Raw genomic sequence first — 16,775 nt, 5'->3', positions numbered from 1 at the left:
CAGGGACACCTTCCACTAGACCAGGTTGCTCCAAGCCCTGCCCAACCTGGTCTGGAACACTTCCAGGGATGGGGCAGCCACAGTGGAGACCTGAGTGTTGTTCTCCTGGACCATCTTCCTTCCATTTTTGCTGCAAAAGCTTTGCACGTCTAGTGGCAGTAGCCCTGTGCAAGCCGGGGACGGGGATCTGCTGTGACTCACAGCTCTGGCTCCTTAGCTATCACTCTGTTTGGAGAGTGGAAAAGATTTCCCGAGGCTGGGAAAACAGCTTTCAAGGGAAAGTGGCTTGGCTGATGCAGCTTGCTTTTGTTTTTGAATATCAAGGTTATTCCTCTGGCCTTGGAGGGTGCCCAGGGCTCTCCCACACACCTTATCTGAGTGTTTTCCTAGTGCTTGGCCTCCCTCCAGATCCGTTTGTACATAGTGCTCATGTGGGTCATTTAAAGCTGACACTTGTCCCCTCCAGTCACTGTTGTTCCCTCCCATAGCCAGCTGGGAGCTTACATGCCCCAACAGCACCACTGCATCCCAACTCTTGGAGAGGCAAGGAATGCCGTGGTGCCTGACCCCTCCGCTGTGTTCCAGGGGGCAGGTGCTGCCAGCAGCCTCCCTGCTGAACATTGTCGATGTGGAGCTCATCTACGAGGGTGTGAAGTACATCCTACAGGTGAGGACAGGACTGTGCTCCCCCTGAACTGGCCACAGCACTTGCAGAGGGACAGGGACCTATTTCTGCCCTCAGGGACAAAGGTCCTTTAAAACAGTGCAGCATAAAAATTGAGGTTAATAACCTCATAACCTTAATAACCTCATTTTAACTAGACAGTTTCATACACCCTGTTGCCCTAAGTTTATTAAAAGACTTCCTTTTCTTGCTTTTAAACCCAATTAGTTGAACTTCATGCAAAACTCCCTACTCACAATGAAAGCAGCAGGTGAGCCATGAGTTACACCAGCTCTGGGCTGTGAGTTGAACCAGCTCTGAGCTGTGAGCTAGACTAATTCCAGGCTGTGAATTGTACCAGCTCTGGGCTGTGAGTTAACCCAGCTTTGGTCTGTGAGTTAAACCAGCTCCTTGGTGCAGCCTGAGGAGGTTGCTGCCTCCGCACAGCCCCATCCCGTGGCACTGGCCCTTGCACGGAGTGCAGAGAGATGCTCCTCACTCTCTGCCACCCCAGCAACGCCCAGCCTGACCCTTGTCGTGTTTTGGGGTTGGACTGAGGGGTCTCCCTGCCTGCAGGTCGCCCGCCAGTCGCTGACGACGTACGTGGTCATCATGAACCACACGCACATCGAGATAGACGTGCACCGGCTCAACGACGGCGGGCTCCTGCTGTCCTACAATGGCTGCAGCTACACCACCTACATGAAGGAGGAGATCGACAGGTACCTCCCTCCTCACAGGGCCCCATCAACCATCCTCGCTGACCCACAGCTGGCTGGTGACACCTTTCCCTCTCCTTAAGGTACCGGATCACCATCGGCAACAAAACGTGCACCTTCGAGAAGGAGAAGGACCCAACGGTGCTGCGCTCGCCCTCCGCGGGGAAGCTGCTGCAGTACTTGGTGGAAGACGGTGGCCACGTGGACAAGGGGAAGGTTTTTGCAGAAATTGAGGTGAGTTTTGCAGAAAAGTTGGAGGAGCAGCATTCCTGCAGCGCTGGGGGACAGCAAAGGTGGAACCCACCCACGCTGCCGCGATGCTCGTGGGATCTGCAGCCCAGGGGTGCTGCTGTCACGCTTACGGTCTTGCCCCTCCCCGCCCAGGTGATGAAGATCATCATGACGCTGACGGTGGAGGAGGCCGGGCGGGTGCACTACATCAAGCGGCCGGGGGCGCTGCTGGAGGCCGGCTGTGTCATCGCTCGCCTCCAGCTCGATGATCCCAGCAAAGTGAAGCCCGTGAGTCTGCGGGGGCCTTGCCACGCTGCTATCCCCTCCTGCCTGCTCCCAGCTGGCATCCCGGGAATGCACCGGGACAAAGTGGAGAAGCTGCCCTGACTGGGGCGACGCGGGGATGTGTCCCCGTGCCTCGGGGGGTCATGCCATGTCCCTTAGGCAGCTGTGCTGGAGCTTAAGCACTGCTGCATGTGGATTGCTCTGTTTCAGTGTCCCACACGTGCTTACTCGGTGTGCAGAGGCTCACATGCACTAAAAATATGCATCTAAAGCACTAAAATCTCCAGGTTTTCTGCACGTTTAGTTTGATGAGGCACTGGCACAACCATGAACCTGAATGTCAAGTGCTTCCTCTGAATCTAATGCAAAGCAGACTGGAGGGGTCGTGCTGCTTCCTCTGGGGCAGCTGCAGCTCTTGGGGAGGGTCTGTCCCAGGTCAGCAAGGACAGGTCAGGCCACCTCCCTGTGCCCTCTGCAGGCGCAGCTGTTCACAGGGGGGCTCCCAGCCCAGCAGACCCTCCCCATCACCGGGGAGAAGCAGCACCAAGTTCTCCGCAACGTGCTGGACAACCTCACCAACATCATGAATGGGTACTGCCTGCCCGAGCCCTACTTCAAGGCCAAGGTGGGTGCCATGTGCCGGGTGTCCTGCCCTGCTGCCACGTGTTTGCCACAACGGCGAGCCCAACAGTGCCGGTGGGAGTGGGCAGCACCAGCTTCTGCTCCCACAGGTGAAGGAATGGGTGGCACAGCTGATGACTACCCTGCGGGACCCCGCCCTGCCCCTCCTGGAGCTGCAGGAGATCATGACGAGCATTTCGGGAAGAATCCCACTGTCCGTTGAGAAGTCCATCCGGAAGGTGATGGCACAGTATGCCAGCAATATCACCTCGGTGCTCTGCCGCTTCCCCAGCCAGCAGGTGAGCGCCACAGGGGCTGCACCCAGCTCTGCCCCACTCCTTTTAACTGGAGCTTCTCCCTGAATTTGTGCTACCAAGATCTTAGGGGTGAGGGAAATATGTGTGTTTCTATGTGTATTTGTTTCTATCTGTGTGTTTGTTTCTATCTGTGTGTTTGTTTTGTATTTATTTGCCACTTAGCATTTTTCACTTTGGGAGAAAAAGACCAAGGGAAAGGCCCCAGGTGCAGCAGCCCCATCCCCAGGGAAGGGGTGAGCTGGTGGCCTTGTGCCCCTGAGCCACCCCAGAGCCTGTCCCCTCTCCCCACAGATCGCCAACGTGCTGGACACCCATGCGGCCACGCTGCAGAGGAAGGCTGAGCGGGAGGTCTTCTTCATGAACACACAGAGCTTGGTGCAGCTGGTGCAGAGGTGAGCCCTGTGCTGTCTGTGACCCCCTGGTCCCTCCACCATGGCCACTTCCTTGCAGCACAGTGGGGTTTTTGGTCCCCAGGTACCGCAGTGGCATCCGGGGCTACATGAAGACAGTGGTGCTGGACCTGCTCAGGCGTTACCTGCAAGTAGAGACACAGTTCCAGCATGGTAAGGGCTCAGGACTTTTTGGGTTAAGGCCTATGGGGCTCTGGGGGGGTGCAGGGCTCTCTGGGGGGCTGCAGGGCTCACCATGCCCTGCCCCACAGCTCACTATGACAAGTGTGTCATCAGCCTGCGGGAGAAGTGTAAACCCGACATGAACCCCGTGCTGGAGAGCATCTTCTCCCACGCCCAGGTGGCCAAGAAGAACATGCTGGTGATCATGTTAATTGTGAGTACAGCCCATGCCTGAGACTCCAGGAGCAAAGGCTAGTGGCAGGGAAGAGCCTGTGTGCCGAGGCAGCTCTGTATCGCTGCAGGATGGCCACAGTTGTCACAGCCCTGTGCTTTCTCCTTGAAATAGACACGTGGGAAACAGCTTTTCTGCTCCTATGTTTAATGCATCCCAGGGTTTGGGGTTTGCATTCAAGTGTCCATTCCTACCTCATTATCCCTTTATTTTGTCCCTTTATTTTAATTATCTCCCCTCTGTTGCATGGGTCACTTGGGTCAAAGAGCATCTTGCACTATTTTAGTGCCTTGGGTTTTATACCCATTGCCTGTGTGGGGTTGGGTTTTGGGATGAAGCCATCCCGTGCAGGATGAAGGCATCCCATGTGATGCTGGGGTTTGGGATGAATCCATCCCAGATGCCTGAGCCGAGCTGTGCTGATGTGGCCTTGCAGGACCAGCTGTGTGGCCGTGACCCCACACTGACAGACGAGCTGACGGCCATCCTGCATGAGCTGACACAGCTCAGCAAGACCGAGCACTCCAAAGTGGCACTGAGGGCCCGGCAGGTCAGTGAGCACCACGTGGTGCCATCCCAACCCTGTCCCCAGCCCTGTGCCCCTCACTCCAGCTCCACCTCTCCCCTCACAGGTGCTCATTGCCTCTCACATGCCCTCCTACGAGCTGCGGCACAACCAGGTGGAGTCCATCTTCATCTCTGCCATCGACATGTATGGACACGAGTACTGCCCTGAGAACCTCAAGGTTGGGAATTGTGCATTTGTCATGAGGGAATTCGGGTGGCTTTGGGGAGGGGGTCTGGCTGCAAGTGGTTTAATCTTAAAAATAGCCTAAAAAGCACTCAGAGCCTTGCTGCAGTGGCTGTGTGGAGCAGAGGAGGGGGTGCACTCCAGTGCTGCCAGTCTCCATCCCCTGTTCTGCACTGCGTTTGGCAGGGAACTGACATGTGGATCTGTGTCTGGCTCTGTCTGTGACCCCATGGTGGGTTGGCTGTCCCAGGGCATCCCAGTTGCCAGTCCTGCTCACCCCTCATTGAGGGACCCCTCTGGAACGTGTCTCCTCCATCCTGTGATGGGGCAAGGTGGTCCCGCTTCATCCTTGCCCTAAATTCTGCTTTCTTCCCCCAGAAACTGATCCTGTCAGAAACTTCCATCTTTGATGTGCTTCCCGTCTTCTTCTACCACACCAACAGGGTGGTGCGCATGGCAGCGCTGGAGGTGAGGGCTGGGGGGCTGCAGGGGGCACGGGGGATCTGGGGATGGCACAGGGGGGTGTGGGGGAAGCAAGGGCATGGTGGTACCTCCTGCATCCCCCTCAGGTGTATGTGCGGCGGGGCTACATCGCCTATGAGCTGAACAGCCTCCAGCACCGGCAGCTCTCAGATGGCACCTGCCTGGTGGAGTTCCAGTTCATGCTGCCCTCCTCCCACCCCAACAGGTACAGGGGTCGCGCTCCCCTGGGCATGGTTCTTTTTGCAAAGCTGTCGGGTTTGTACCATTCCCTCCATGTGAAGCACAGGGACCCTCAGCAGGAGCTGCTCACTGCGCTGTCCCGCTGCTGGTGGAGCAGAATGAGCTCTCTCCAGGCCAGGGTCCCATGTGGGACCTCCATGGTCCTGGTTGGACCCTGGAGAGGTGCCTCTCCCCTTGGCTGATGGCTGCTTTGCTCCCCTGGCAGGATGGCTGTCCCCATCAGCATCTCCAACCCTGACCTGGCCCGGCACAGCACTGAGCTCTTCATGGACAGCGGCTTTTCCCCCCCAAGCCAGCGGATGGGAGTCATGGTGGCCTTCAGCAGATTTGAGGACTTCACAAGGTGAGGGTGCAGGGACATGCCTGGCTGGTTTCGTGCATTTTGGGTACCACTGTTGTTGTTGGAGAGAAAAACAGGGTGGAAGAGCTGCAGCTGTCTGGTCACCCAATCCCTGCTGTTTGGGCAGGAACTTCGATGAAGTGATCTCCTGCTTTGCCAACTCTCCGTCGGAGAGCGGGCTCGTCAGCGAGGCACAAGCCACCATCTATGAAGAGGAGGATGCCAAGGTGGGCACAGTGCTGCTGCTGACCCCCTCAGGTGGTGCTGGTCTGGCAGTGGTGCTACTGGTTGGGGTTGACTGGTGGATTTTGTTGCCAGAACATCCGAGAGGAGCCGATCCACATCCTCAACATCGCGCTTTGCTCAGCTGACCATGTGGAAGATGAGAAGCTGGTGCCCATCTTCAGGGCCTTTGCCCAGTCCAAGGTCTGTCACTGGGGCTGGACCCCCTTTCTGCAGAGCCTTCAAGCTGGGGCACTGTACCCCACAACACTGCCTCATCTCCACATGGGGGTCACCAAAATGCTATAGCTTGGGTTTTGTTTGCTCCCTTGGTGGAGATGCTTGTGCTCCCATGACTGGTGGAATCTTCTGTTTCTGTGTAGAAAAATATCCTCGTGGACTGTGGTCTCCGGAGAATCACATTCCTCATTGCCCAGCAGGTGAGTGCAACTGAGCCTCCAACATCTCTAAATACCTTATACAGCACTGAGGGATGGATGAACCCGTTGTGCATCAGGAGCTGGGAATTAATTAATGAGTGATTCAATAGGTGATTTATCTCTTGTGTCAGCCTTTATGTAGCTCATATCTCCAGTTACGTGGTTCCTGCAGGGCCACTACATAGCTTTAAGCTGCCTTTAAAAGGCATCATAGAATCATTATAAAGTCACAGAGTGGTTTGTGTTGGAAAGGACCTTAATGCACATCCCATTCCACCCCCATGCTATGGGCAGGGATACCTCCCACTATCCCGGGTTGCTCCAAGCCCCATCCAGCCTGGCCTTGAACACATCCAGGGATGGGGCAGCCACAGCTTTTCGTCAGGGCAACCTGTGCCAGGGTCTCCCCACCCTCACAGGGAAGAATTTCTTTCTAAAGTCTAATCCAATTAATTCCTCCTAGCCCTTTTCCCTTTGGGGAGTGAAGCCTGCAAGGTTTTTCCCTTTTAATGAATCCACTGAAAATCAGAACAATCCTCTGCATGCCAAGGACTGTTCATGTTGTCCTCTCTCTCCCTTTTTTTCTAGAGAGAATTCCCAAAGTTTTTCACGTTCAGAGCCAGGGACGAGGTAAGAGTGGGTGGGAGCAGAGCCCCAGTGGTTCTGGCTCACCACCAGCTCAGTGCTGGCTCACCACGGGCTCATGGCTGTGCCGGGGCAGTTTGCAGAGGATCGGATCTACCGGCACCTGGAGCCGGCGCTCGCCTTCCAGCTGGAGCTGAGCCGCATGCGCAACTTCGACCTGACGGCCATTCCCTGCGCCAACCACAAGATGCACCTGTACCTGGGGGCTGCCAAGGTGCGGGCGGGCGCCGAGACCACCGACTACCGCTTCTTCATCCGCGCCATCGTGCGCCACTCTGACCTCATCACCAAGGCAAGGCGGTGCCGGGTGTCCCTGGTGGGCACGTTTCGGGTGCAGGGGTGGTCTGGGCACCACTGAGCTGCCTGGGCCACCACAGGAGGCCTCCTTCGAGTACCTGCAGAACGAGGGTGAGCGGCTGCTCCTGGAGGCCATGGATGAGCTGGAGGTGGCCTTCAACAACACCATCGTCCGCACCGACTGCAACCACATCTTCCTCAACTTCGTCCCGAACGTCATCATGGACCCCTCCAAGGTGTGTTCCTCAGGATTCTACTTCCTGCTATTTACGTGTTGCTGATCTGCAGACGGAGGTTCTGTCACCCCTGTGCTCAGTACCACTGCAGGGATGGGCAGCCAACCCACAGCTGTTTTCCTCCCCCCAGTAGAGAGGCTGGATGTCAGTACCAGGCTGTGGGGATGGGGAAGAGGGAAGGGGCTCTCCAAAGCAAATCCAAAATGGCTGTTTGGGGTTGAGGTGCAACAGGGCTGTTCCAGCCCTGGCATTGTGCACCTGTGGGCAGTGCTGTCCTTGGAGCCACCAACCCATCCGTGTGCCATCCCATGCCCAGATCGAGGAGTCGGTGCGCTCCATGGTGATGCGCTATGGCAGCCGCCTCTGGAAGCTGCGGGTCCTGCAGGCCGAGGTGAAGATCAACATCCGCCTGACACCCACTGCCACCGCCATCCCCATCCGCCTCTTCCTGACCAACGAGTCCGGGTACTACCTGGACATCAGCCTCTACAAGGAAGTGAGGGACCCCAGCACTGGCAATGTGAGTAACCACAGCTCCAGCTGCAAGAACCCAGCCGTGACTGCCTGAGCACTGCTGGCTATGGCAGAGCTCTGGGGGGCTTCTGCAAAACTCCTTGTGCATCTGCAATGCTGGTCTGTCCAGAGCCCCCAGACTTCCAACGGCATTCCCAGGACTGGTCTGGTTTCACTCCCCTCTGTCTGCATCCAATTGAGTTCCCCATGGTCATACTTTGCTCCAAGATGTTCTGAGCCCCATTCAGTTGTACTCCTTGGGGTGATGCTGGTGCATGGTCAGACAGTTTTGGGTCTGGGAGGTGAAGGTTATGGTGTCACTGCTACTTGCAGCACAGCAGTGTGACACTGACCCCTCAATAGCAAAGAGTGGGCTGGAAAATCATGCTTGGGACACAGGCACAAGCACCTTGGCCCGGCAGAGCTCAGGAGTGCTCCAACAGAAGACTCACCATGACACTGGGAGAAGGCAGTCAACGCTCTGCCCTTCTCCTCAGATCATGTTCCAGTCATATGGAGACAAGCAAGGGCCACAGCATGGAATGCTCATCAACACCCCCTACGTCACCAAGGACCTGCTCCAGGCCAAGCGGTTCCAGGCACAGTCCTTGGGCACCACCTACGTGTATGACTTCCCAGAGATGATCAGGCAGGTGAGTCTGGCTGAGCAGAAAGAGCTCTGAATTATTGCATTTGTTCTTCGACCTCACCCTTCCTAAATATTCCCATCTGGGGAAAAGGCCCCTCTCCCGTGACCTAGACAATGAGAAAAGGAAAAGAGCCCAAACCACAACATTTTTGGTTATATGAAATATTTCTAAACCAATTCCTAGTTCTTGGAATTCCTGGCTCTCCCTGCCTGTGACGAGGGTTGGAACTAGATGGTCTTCAAGGTCTCTTCCAAACCCAAGCGATTCAAGGATTTGATGATTCTTGCAACTTGCTGTGGTTGCACTCATGGAGGATGTGAACCAGGAGGCCCCATGCAAGGAGGGCTGCAGCACTGGGGGCCTCTGACACAGAGTTTTGCTTTTCCCAGTCCCAGACACCCCAGTCCCAGGCTGCTGCAGTAGTCTGTCTGTGCTGGGCAATATCCCAGGAGCTGCCTGGCCCCTGCACCAGCTCATCCCAAGCACTGTGTCTCTGCAGGCTCTCTTCAAACTGTGGGGCTCCTCAGAACAGTACCCCAAGGACATCCTGACTTACACTGAACTGGTGCTGGACTCACAGGGACACCTCGTGCAGATGAACAGGGTCCCTGGAGGGAATGAGGTAGTGGGGGATGATTTGAGAATGGGGTGGGGGAAGCAGGTGGGAATGGCTGGTGGCTCAGTGTGTTTAAAGCTCAGGAAATGCTCCTCAAGCATCTTGTCTGTTGGTTAATGTCACCTGCAGCTCAGCCCCATGTCTCTTGGACGTGGCGCTCAGTGCTCTGGTCTAGTTGACAAGGTAGTGATCAGTCAAGATTGGACTCCATGATCATGGAGGTCTTTTCCAACCTCAGTGATTCTGTGATTCTCTGGAGAATTCTGTACCTTGTGCTGTTTCGGGGCAGGTGGGGATGGTTGCTTTCAAAATGAAGCTGAAGACCCCCGAGTATCCCAAAGGCCGGGACATTGTGCTCATCTGCAACGACATCACATACAAGATCGGCTCCTTTGGGCCCGAGGAGGACCTGGTGTTCCTGAGGGCCTCGGAGCTGGCGCGGGCTGAGGGAATCCCCCGCGTCTACATCGCTGCCAACAGCGGCGCCCGCATCGGCTTTGCCGAGGAGATCAAGCAAATGTTCCAGGTGGCCTGGGTGGACCCTGCCGAGCCCTACAAGGTGTGTGGGCACCTCCCCCCCTGCAGCACAGAAAACAACGGAGGACTTAGCTGGGGAAGGAAGGACCAGGGCTAAATTGGGACATCAAGCTGTGGGATCAGAACGGGGAGTGAGCTCACACCTGCACCTAGCACCACAGGGACGGTTCCTTCAACTCTCCCCAGATAAAGCTCTGTCCAGCCCTGGTCCCTCAGCCACTGGTGATGCTCAGTGGGGGCTCGGGGTGGTTTTGGAGAGGGGCCATGTCCCTCATGAGTGTGTGCATAGGGTGTTCTGCAACTCATCCTCCTGCTCTTCATTTTCAGGGGTTCAGGTATCTGTACCTGACTCCCCAGGACTACACAAGGATCAGCACCATGAACTCGGTGCGCTGTGAACACGTGGAGGAAGGTGGTGAGTCCAGGTGAGCCCTGGTATCCCCTGGGTTGCACAGAGACACCTCAAGCCCTGCCCTATATCCTGCCATGATCCATCTCCCAGCTCCTTGCTCAGCATCCTGACAGACACATTACACAGGTGAGTTCTTCCCTTGCTCCCACCCACACCATGGCTCTGCTTTCCCTGCAGGTATGTCCTCCTGGACATAATCGGGAAGGAAAATGGTTTTGGGGTGGAAAACCTGAGAGCTGCAGGCACCATTGCTGGGGAGTCCTCCCGCGCCTACGACGAGATAGTGACCATCAGCATGGTACTGCTGAGGCCCCTCCCCTGCTCCTCCCCTCTCTCCTGCTCGCTTTTGAGGTGTCTCTGGAGGGGATAACAGGATGCAACAAGGATCAGATCCCTTCAGAGCATCCTTCTCCAGGTGTTTGTGATCCATCCTACACCCTCTGCCCCCAGTGACCCCATGTGTCCTTGTGTGTGTGCCCAGGTGACCTGTCGTGCCATTGGGATTGGCGCCTACCTGGTGAGGCTGGGCCAGCGTGTCATCCAGGTGGAGAACTCCCACATCATCCTCACAGGTGTCACAGCTCTCAATAAGGTACTGAGTCCAGCTGTGTGTCCTCCATGGCACTGTCCCTCACACTGCTCCCTGTGTGGGCTCCTTCCCTGTCCCGTGGGTAAAGGTGACATCTCCCTGCTCATCATCTCATGGGACCTTGTCTGGAGGAGCTGCAGCTGTGCTGGTCTCACTGAGCAGGGAGACCATGTCACCCCACAGCTTTGCAATGTTGTTTTAGGGGCCAGGGCATCATTCCTGGGGCAGGGTGGGATGGATGAGCTGCCTCAGGGACTGTTGGGCTTCAGCCCCAGGGGCAGGACCCATCTCTGGGCAAAATCACGCTGGTTTGAGCTGATTTCAAACCTGCTGCACTAAACCTGTGCACAGAAGCAGGATCACTTTAACATCAGCCTGTACAGAGGGGGAAATTCAGCCTCAGACCAGAGGCAATGTGTCTGTGCAGAGGTGTGGATTAACAAACAGAGCAAGGGAGCAGCTCCTGTGGTGGCAGAGCCCCATCTGTTTCTGTTGGTAACTCTGTGCAGGTGTTGGGCCGGGAGGTTTACACCTCCAATAACCAGCTGGGAGGAGTGCAGATCATGCACAACAACGGCGTTTCCCACGTCACCGTCCCAGATGACTTTGAGGGGGTCTACACAATCCTGCAGTGGCTCTCGTACATACCCAAGGTAGGAGGATGCTGCAGGGTGGTGATATGGGGGATATTACCCCATGACTGGCTGGTGACCTGCCCTTTGGGGTCTCCCTTGCAGGATAACCAGAGCCCTGTGCCCGTCACTGCCATAAGTGACCCCGTTGAAAGAGAAATTGATTTTATCCCTTCCAAAGTCCCCTACGACCCCAGGTGGATGCTGACAGGGAGACCCCATCCAAGTAAGTGAGGGCAGCCCAAGACCTTTGTAGCACTGCTCCCAAAAACAGCTTGCAGGTGCACCTCCCCTGTCCTGGTGCAGAAGGTGTTCTTTTCCATGGGTTGTGCACAGGGAGCCCTTCAGTGCTCACCCTTGCACCATTCCATGTTTTCCTGTGCACCACAGGTCTCAAGGGGGTCTGGCAGAGTGGCTTCTTTGACCAGGGCAGTTTCATGGAGATCATGAAGCCGTGGGCTCAGACAGTTGTGGTTGGCAGAGCGAGGTACTGCCGGGAGCAGGGGATGGAGCCTGGGGCAGGGAACCTGAATGTGTAGCCAAGCACACTAGAGCCCTGGCACTGCTCTTGGGATGGTGGAGGGGGAGCAGCTCTGTGGTGGGCCTGGGGTGCAGCATGGAGGGGAAGTGGCCTCTGCTGAGACCACCCTGCCTTGCTGCAGGCTGGGGGGTCTCCCTGTGGGTGTCATCGCTGTTGAGACCCGCACTGTGGAGGTGACGATCCCTGCGGACCCCGCCAACCTGGACTCAGAGGCAAAGGTGTGTGGGGAGACCTTAGTGAGGCCAAGCAGCACCTGAGAGGAGGCTGGAGGGGAGAGCAGGGAAAAAGCTTAGTGGAATTCTTTGGCATGTCTGGATTTTTCTTAATTCTGGTGAAATCAAGGGTGCTCGGTCAGTTTGTATCCTTTCAGCTATTTCACACCACGTGCTGCTGACCTACAGTGTGGTGTGCTATGAAGAACTGGCACATTCTCAGAGCTGCTGCTCACTGTCTTTTCCAGATAATCCAGCAGGCTGGGCAGGTCTGGTTCCCAGACTCTGCCTTTAAAACAGCCCAGGCCATTCGGGATTTCAACCGGGAGCACCTCCCGCTGATGATCTTTGCCAACTGGAGAGGCTTCTCCAGCGGCATGAAAGGTATCCATGCTTAGTATGCTCAGATTCCCATGCTGTGACATACTGCCAGCACCCCTGCCATCCCACGGGGTCCTGGGCTGTCCCAGCCTACCAGGGTTCTGCCTACACCACCCTGGGATATGGGATTGGGCTGGGGCATTGCAGGATCCAAGTCCCAGGGGTTGGCAGCTCCCTGCTGGGCTGGTTTTGGGGAGCTTGTTTGTATCTCCAATAGAGAAGGTGGCTTTGGGCAGCTGGAGGAGGCCGGGGCAGTGGCCTGGCCATGGCAGTGGTGTCACCCAGCCACTGAGTCCCTTTGGCTCTCAGACATGTACGACCAAATGCTGAAGTTCGGCGCCCTGATCGTGGACAGCCTGCGGGATTTCAGGCAGCCTGTGCTGGTCTACATCCCCCCTCATGCAGAGCTGAGGGGGGGCTCCTGGGTGGTCATCGACTCCACCATCAACCCCCTGCACGTGGAGCTCTACGCTGACAAGGAGAGCAGGTCAGCACCCCAAACACGTGGGTGTCCCCCACAGCCCCTGTGCGGGGAAGGGAGAGCTGGGGAATCGGGGCTGCAGAGCCACAGTCCCCTGGCAGGCAGGGACCTTCTGCCACTTGAGATATCTGGTTTTAACCCTTTCAAAGCCATCAGTGACAAGTTCCAAGGTTCTTGCAGAGCAGCATGGCAGGTGTAATAGAATAATGGAAAGGTTTGGGATATCCCCAAGGTGTCTCCTTGGAATATCCTCCTGCCTCCAGCAAAGGCTGTGGGTGAGTAAAACCGTTCTGCAGTCAGGAGGCCTTTTCTCTAACCTGCATGTTGGAGTGAGCTGTGAGTGGCAGGGTAGACAAGAATCCCACACTGGAAGCAAAATCCTTTTAGGTTTTCTCTCCCTAATCCTCAGAAAAGAGAGCTGCCTCTCTTTTCCCAGGATTTATTCTCTATGAAGAGCAGTCTCTGCTTTACCACACTTTCCTTCCAGGGGAGGCATTTTGGAGCCTGGAGGAACAGTGGAGATTAAGTTCAGGAAGAAGGATTTGGTGAAGACCATGAGAAGGATTGATACAGTCTATGCCAAGCTTGTTGAGCAGATGGGTAAGGGGAGGGGATTTCAGGGCATTGGTGGTGGTAAATTAAAAAATGAGGCTTAAGCACTATGATGGCAATCACCAGGAAATCCTTTAGTGTTCCTCTGGGAAAATTCTTCATGGCTTTTCTGATACCATGCCTGCCAAGAGGCTATGGTGGTACTTTAGAAAACCTGTATCTCCTAGGGCTGGGGCTGAGGTCTTCTCCCATGCTTTGAGATGAAGAATGGCAATGGCCATGCTGAACTGTACCCAATGCATTGGGTGGTCCTTGCCCCCATGTCCCTCCATCCTGCCACAACATAGTTCCACAGAGTCCTGCAAATGCCACCTCCCTTCTCTTGTGGCAGACACCAAACATGGTGTGACCCCTTCGTGGCCACAGGCTCTGTGGCTGGGCTCTGGTGTAAATGTGCCAAAGCAAAGGGACACGGCACCCCGTTTCCCAGTGGGAGTGACTGATGTGGCAGCACAGAGGGACCACAGATCCCACGGTGCCTGTGGATCCCACCGCTGGGGCTGCTCAGCACAGTGTGTCCCCCAGGCAACCCCGAGCTGTCGGAGGCGCAGCGCAGGGAGCTGGAGAAGCAGCTGAAGGCGAGGGAGGAGCTGCTCCTGCCCGTGTACCACCAGGTGGCCGTGCGCTTCGCCGACCTGCACGACACCCCGGGCCGCATGCAGGAGAAAGGAGTCATCACGGTGAGCTGGAAGGACACCAGGCCAGGGGAAGGGCTCGGGGCAGGGATTTCTGCGGTAGCGGCACAAAGGCAGGAGGCAAATCCCCTCCCGAGGGGCTGCAGCTCCCTGCACTGCAGACTGTTCCTGCCCCTGCACTGCCCTCTGCCCTCGATCCGGAGCTATGGGCGAGCACATCGGCTCCTCCTCCTCCTGCAAAGGCAAACCCGGCTGTGCCTGTTCCTGCAGGACATCCTGGAGTGGAGGAATGCCCGCTCCTTCCTCTACTGGCGGCTGCGGCGGCTGCTGCTGGAGCAGGGGGTGAAAGCGGAGGTGCTGAAGGCCAACAGTGAGCTCAGCCACATCCACATCCAGTCCATGCTGCGGCGCTGGTTCATGGAGACGGAGGGAGCTGAAAAGGTACCTCCCGCCCCAACCTCCTGAGACACCCTCTGGGTGTCCCAAAGGCTCTCACCTTGCTCTCCCATCACTCAGATATTTTGGTGAAGGTTTAAATATATGAAGATAATGTGTCCGGGTGGGCAGCTGAGCAGCCCTGAAGCTGGGGATGTCTCTCCAAATTAAGTGACCCCAGCTGGGTGCTGGTGCTCAGCAATAGCAAGATGGTCCCCAAATAAACACTTTTTACCATGACAGGGCTTCCCAGGGCAGATGAGAGACTTGGGTTCTTTGCATTTGAGCTGCTTTCAAATGACACACATGTGTCGCTGTTCCAGTCCTGTTCTTGCTGAGCCAGGAAGTGATGACATGCAAAGAAAACGTCTTTTACCTTAACTTTTGGCATTTTAAACAGTTTGCAAAGGTTTCATGAATTTCAGTTTCCAGACTGAACCTTTTACCCCATGACTGGAACATGGGAGTGGGGGATTGTGCCATGCCATATGTGCAGGACTGGGAAGGAAATGCCCATTGCCTGGTTTTGAGGCCACAGGAGGAAGGGGGGGCTCAGGCTGTGCAGGCAGCAGGACCCCCTGCCCACTGTGCTGCTCTCCACAGGGCTACCTCTGGGACAACAACCAGGTGGTGGTGGAGTGGCTGGAGAAGCACATGCAGGAGGATGACAGCACCCAGTCAGTCATCAGGGAGAACCTCAAGCACCTGAGGAGGGATTACATCCTCAAACACATCCGCAGGTGAGGGGCCACGGGAGCCAGGATGAGGAGGCTGATACTGATCCCTGGGGTGGGAACAGCAGGGGGTGCAGAGAAGGTGGTTCTTCCTTCAGCCTCCCAGCCAGCTGCCCTCTCCCATCTGCCTTGCAGCTTGCTCCAGGCCAACCCCGAGGTGATCATGGACTGCATGGTGCAGATGGCCCAGCACATCACCGGTCCCCAGAAGGCCCAGGTGGCCCATCTCCTGTCCACGGTGGACACAGATGACCCCTCCTGAGCCAGGGCTGGCAATGCCCAGGGCAATCCCCGTGGGGCAGGAGGGGCACCAGGACACAGCCTCACCTCCCCTCATGGCTCCTCAGCCCTGGAACTGAAGCCTTGGACTCTTCCTCACGTGCCTAAATAAAGGATGCCAGTGTTTGTATGTTAAGCCATGGAGATGGTCTTCCCATCCATGCAGAGGCCACTCTGGCACAGGGGTGTTCACCAGAGGGGCAACTTGGCAGAAGATAAACTTGTCCCAAGCCAAGCCTGGAGTCTGGACCTGGTGCAGAAGTTGGTTTTAATAAGAATCTAAGATCTTTTACTGTGTTTTAGTTGTAAAGCCTGGCCCTGATCTTTAAAACAAACACCAGGTCAGACACATGTTATGAGACTGGACAGAGCTGGAGGTTCAAACCTACTGGTCCAGAGGCCACAGGGAGCAGGACAAAGGAGCTGCCCAGACACCAACACAAGGAAATGAACATCCTGTGAGCAGCAGCCTCAACTGATGGTTTAGAAACTGGGAGGAGCAAGTTGTCTTGTCTTTCCCCTTGTTGGAGGGCAAAGAGTAGATGAGACTGCGAGTAGCTGATGGCCAGAAACGTCCTAAGTGAGCTCATCTGGGAGCTGTTGCAGTGGGAATGTGAAAGGATACACCACTGACTGAACCAGCTGTTCCTCTCACCCATTTCATGTCCTTTCTGGCTCCTGTGGAGGATGGAGAAGAGGGAGGACACAGCTCCAGGTGCTCCTGCCCCAGTGACCTGGTTCCTCCTCTGAAGCTCAGGAGGGTAGAAGAGCTCACGGGGTGACTTGTCACCTGCCTGGACCTGTACCTTGCTTCTCAGGTGGCCTTTAATCATCTTGGTCATGGAGAGGACATTTGAACACGTGCTTTCCAGTGCCTCTGGCTGTGTCATTTCACCAGCACAGGGTTATCTTTGGCTCACAAAGGAGGAGCAGGACGGTGGTGGAAGATGGGACACATTGTTAAGAGCAGTTCTGGTATTGTGGAGTGAAGGTGGACAGCTCCCTGGTCATGCCTGGGCTGGGGGTCCCCTGGGATCTATGGGAGGTCTCCCTGTCCTGGGGTGGGAGTAGGAAGGACTTTGTGAGACACTTCCTGTTTTGAAAGGTGTCACTGCTGATCCTCATGTGCAGGAGCCAAACCAAGGGCAATAAGGTGGGCTCAGCTCCAAGGAAAGATTCCTGACCTCTGTGTCTTCTGTCCTTGTACAAACATGGTGGATC

The 16,775-nt window shown here is 56.0% G+C and overlaps 1 protein-coding gene across 2 annotated transcripts in view; it reads left to right on the top strand.

Annotated features, from left to right (window-relative positions):
• ACACB (acetyl-CoA carboxylase beta) overlaps window positions 1-16,775 on the top strand; it is a 104,128-nt gene that overhangs the window by 8,115 nt on the left and 79,238 nt on the right. The window contains exons 16-53 of one of the 2 annotated variants that reach the window (XM_064674902.1): window positions 586-667; window positions 1,241-1,390; window positions 1,471-1,617; window positions 1,768-1,902; window positions 2,378-2,524; window positions 2,631-2,819; window positions 3,129-3,229; window positions 3,312-3,400; window positions 3,499-3,623; window positions 4,078-4,191; window positions 4,274-4,387; window positions 4,771-4,860; window positions 4,962-5,080; window positions 5,321-5,458; window positions 5,583-5,682; window positions 5,774-5,881; window positions 6,061-6,117; window positions 6,706-6,747; window positions 6,839-7,054; window positions 7,140-7,295; window positions 7,612-7,815; window positions 8,306-8,461; window positions 8,958-9,080; window positions 9,364-9,633; window positions 9,939-10,036; window positions 10,201-10,321; window positions 10,505-10,615; window positions 11,122-11,265; window positions 11,350-11,470; window positions 11,635-11,731; window positions 11,907-12,003; window positions 12,246-12,381; window positions 12,688-12,865; window positions 13,347-13,459; window positions 13,997-14,151; window positions 14,377-14,547; window positions 15,145-15,281; window positions 15,411-16,730. In XM_064674902.1, coding sequence (XP_064530972.1) covers window positions 586-667; window positions 1,241-1,390; window positions 1,471-1,617; window positions 1,768-1,902; window positions 2,378-2,524; window positions 2,631-2,819; window positions 3,129-3,229; window positions 3,312-3,400; window positions 3,499-3,623; window positions 4,078-4,191; window positions 4,274-4,387; window positions 4,771-4,860; window positions 4,962-5,080; window positions 5,321-5,458; window positions 5,583-5,682; window positions 5,774-5,881; window positions 6,061-6,117; window positions 6,706-6,747; window positions 6,839-7,054; window positions 7,140-7,295; window positions 7,612-7,815; window positions 8,306-8,461; window positions 8,958-9,080; window positions 9,364-9,633; window positions 9,939-10,036; window positions 10,201-10,321; window positions 10,505-10,615; window positions 11,122-11,265; window positions 11,350-11,470; window positions 11,635-11,731; window positions 11,907-12,003; window positions 12,246-12,381; window positions 12,688-12,865; window positions 13,347-13,459; window positions 13,997-14,151; window positions 14,377-14,547; window positions 15,145-15,281; window positions 15,411-15,537 — 4,978 coding nt within the window. In that variant the 3' untranslated portion in view covers window positions 15,538-16,730. Of the gene's footprint in view, window positions 1-585; window positions 668-1,240; window positions 1,391-1,470; window positions 1,618-1,767; window positions 1,903-2,377; window positions 2,525-2,630; window positions 2,820-3,128; window positions 3,230-3,311; window positions 3,401-3,498; window positions 3,624-4,077; window positions 4,192-4,273; window positions 4,388-4,770; window positions 4,861-4,961; window positions 5,081-5,320; window positions 5,459-5,582; window positions 5,683-5,773; window positions 5,882-6,060; window positions 6,118-6,705; window positions 6,748-6,838; window positions 7,055-7,139; window positions 7,296-7,611; window positions 7,816-8,305; window positions 8,462-8,957; window positions 9,081-9,363; window positions 9,634-9,938; window positions 10,037-10,200; window positions 10,322-10,504; window positions 10,616-11,121; window positions 11,266-11,349; window positions 11,471-11,634; window positions 11,732-11,906; window positions 12,004-12,245; window positions 12,382-12,687; window positions 12,866-13,346; window positions 13,460-13,996; window positions 14,152-14,376; window positions 14,548-15,144; window positions 15,282-15,410; window positions 16,731-16,775 lie in introns of those variants that run through there. The other variant, XM_064674903.1, reaches the window with a different exon arrangement.

This window comes from Pseudopipra pipra, chromosome 18 (assembly GCF_036250125.1).
Source record: "Pseudopipra pipra isolate bDixPip1 chromosome 18, bDixPip1.hap1, whole genome shotgun sequence".
NCBI lineage: Eukaryota > Metazoa > Chordata > Aves > Passeriformes > Pipridae > Pseudopipra > Pseudopipra pipra.
Note: the sequence above shows the minus strand (reverse complement) of the source record. Positions and strands in the feature narration are given on the sequence as shown.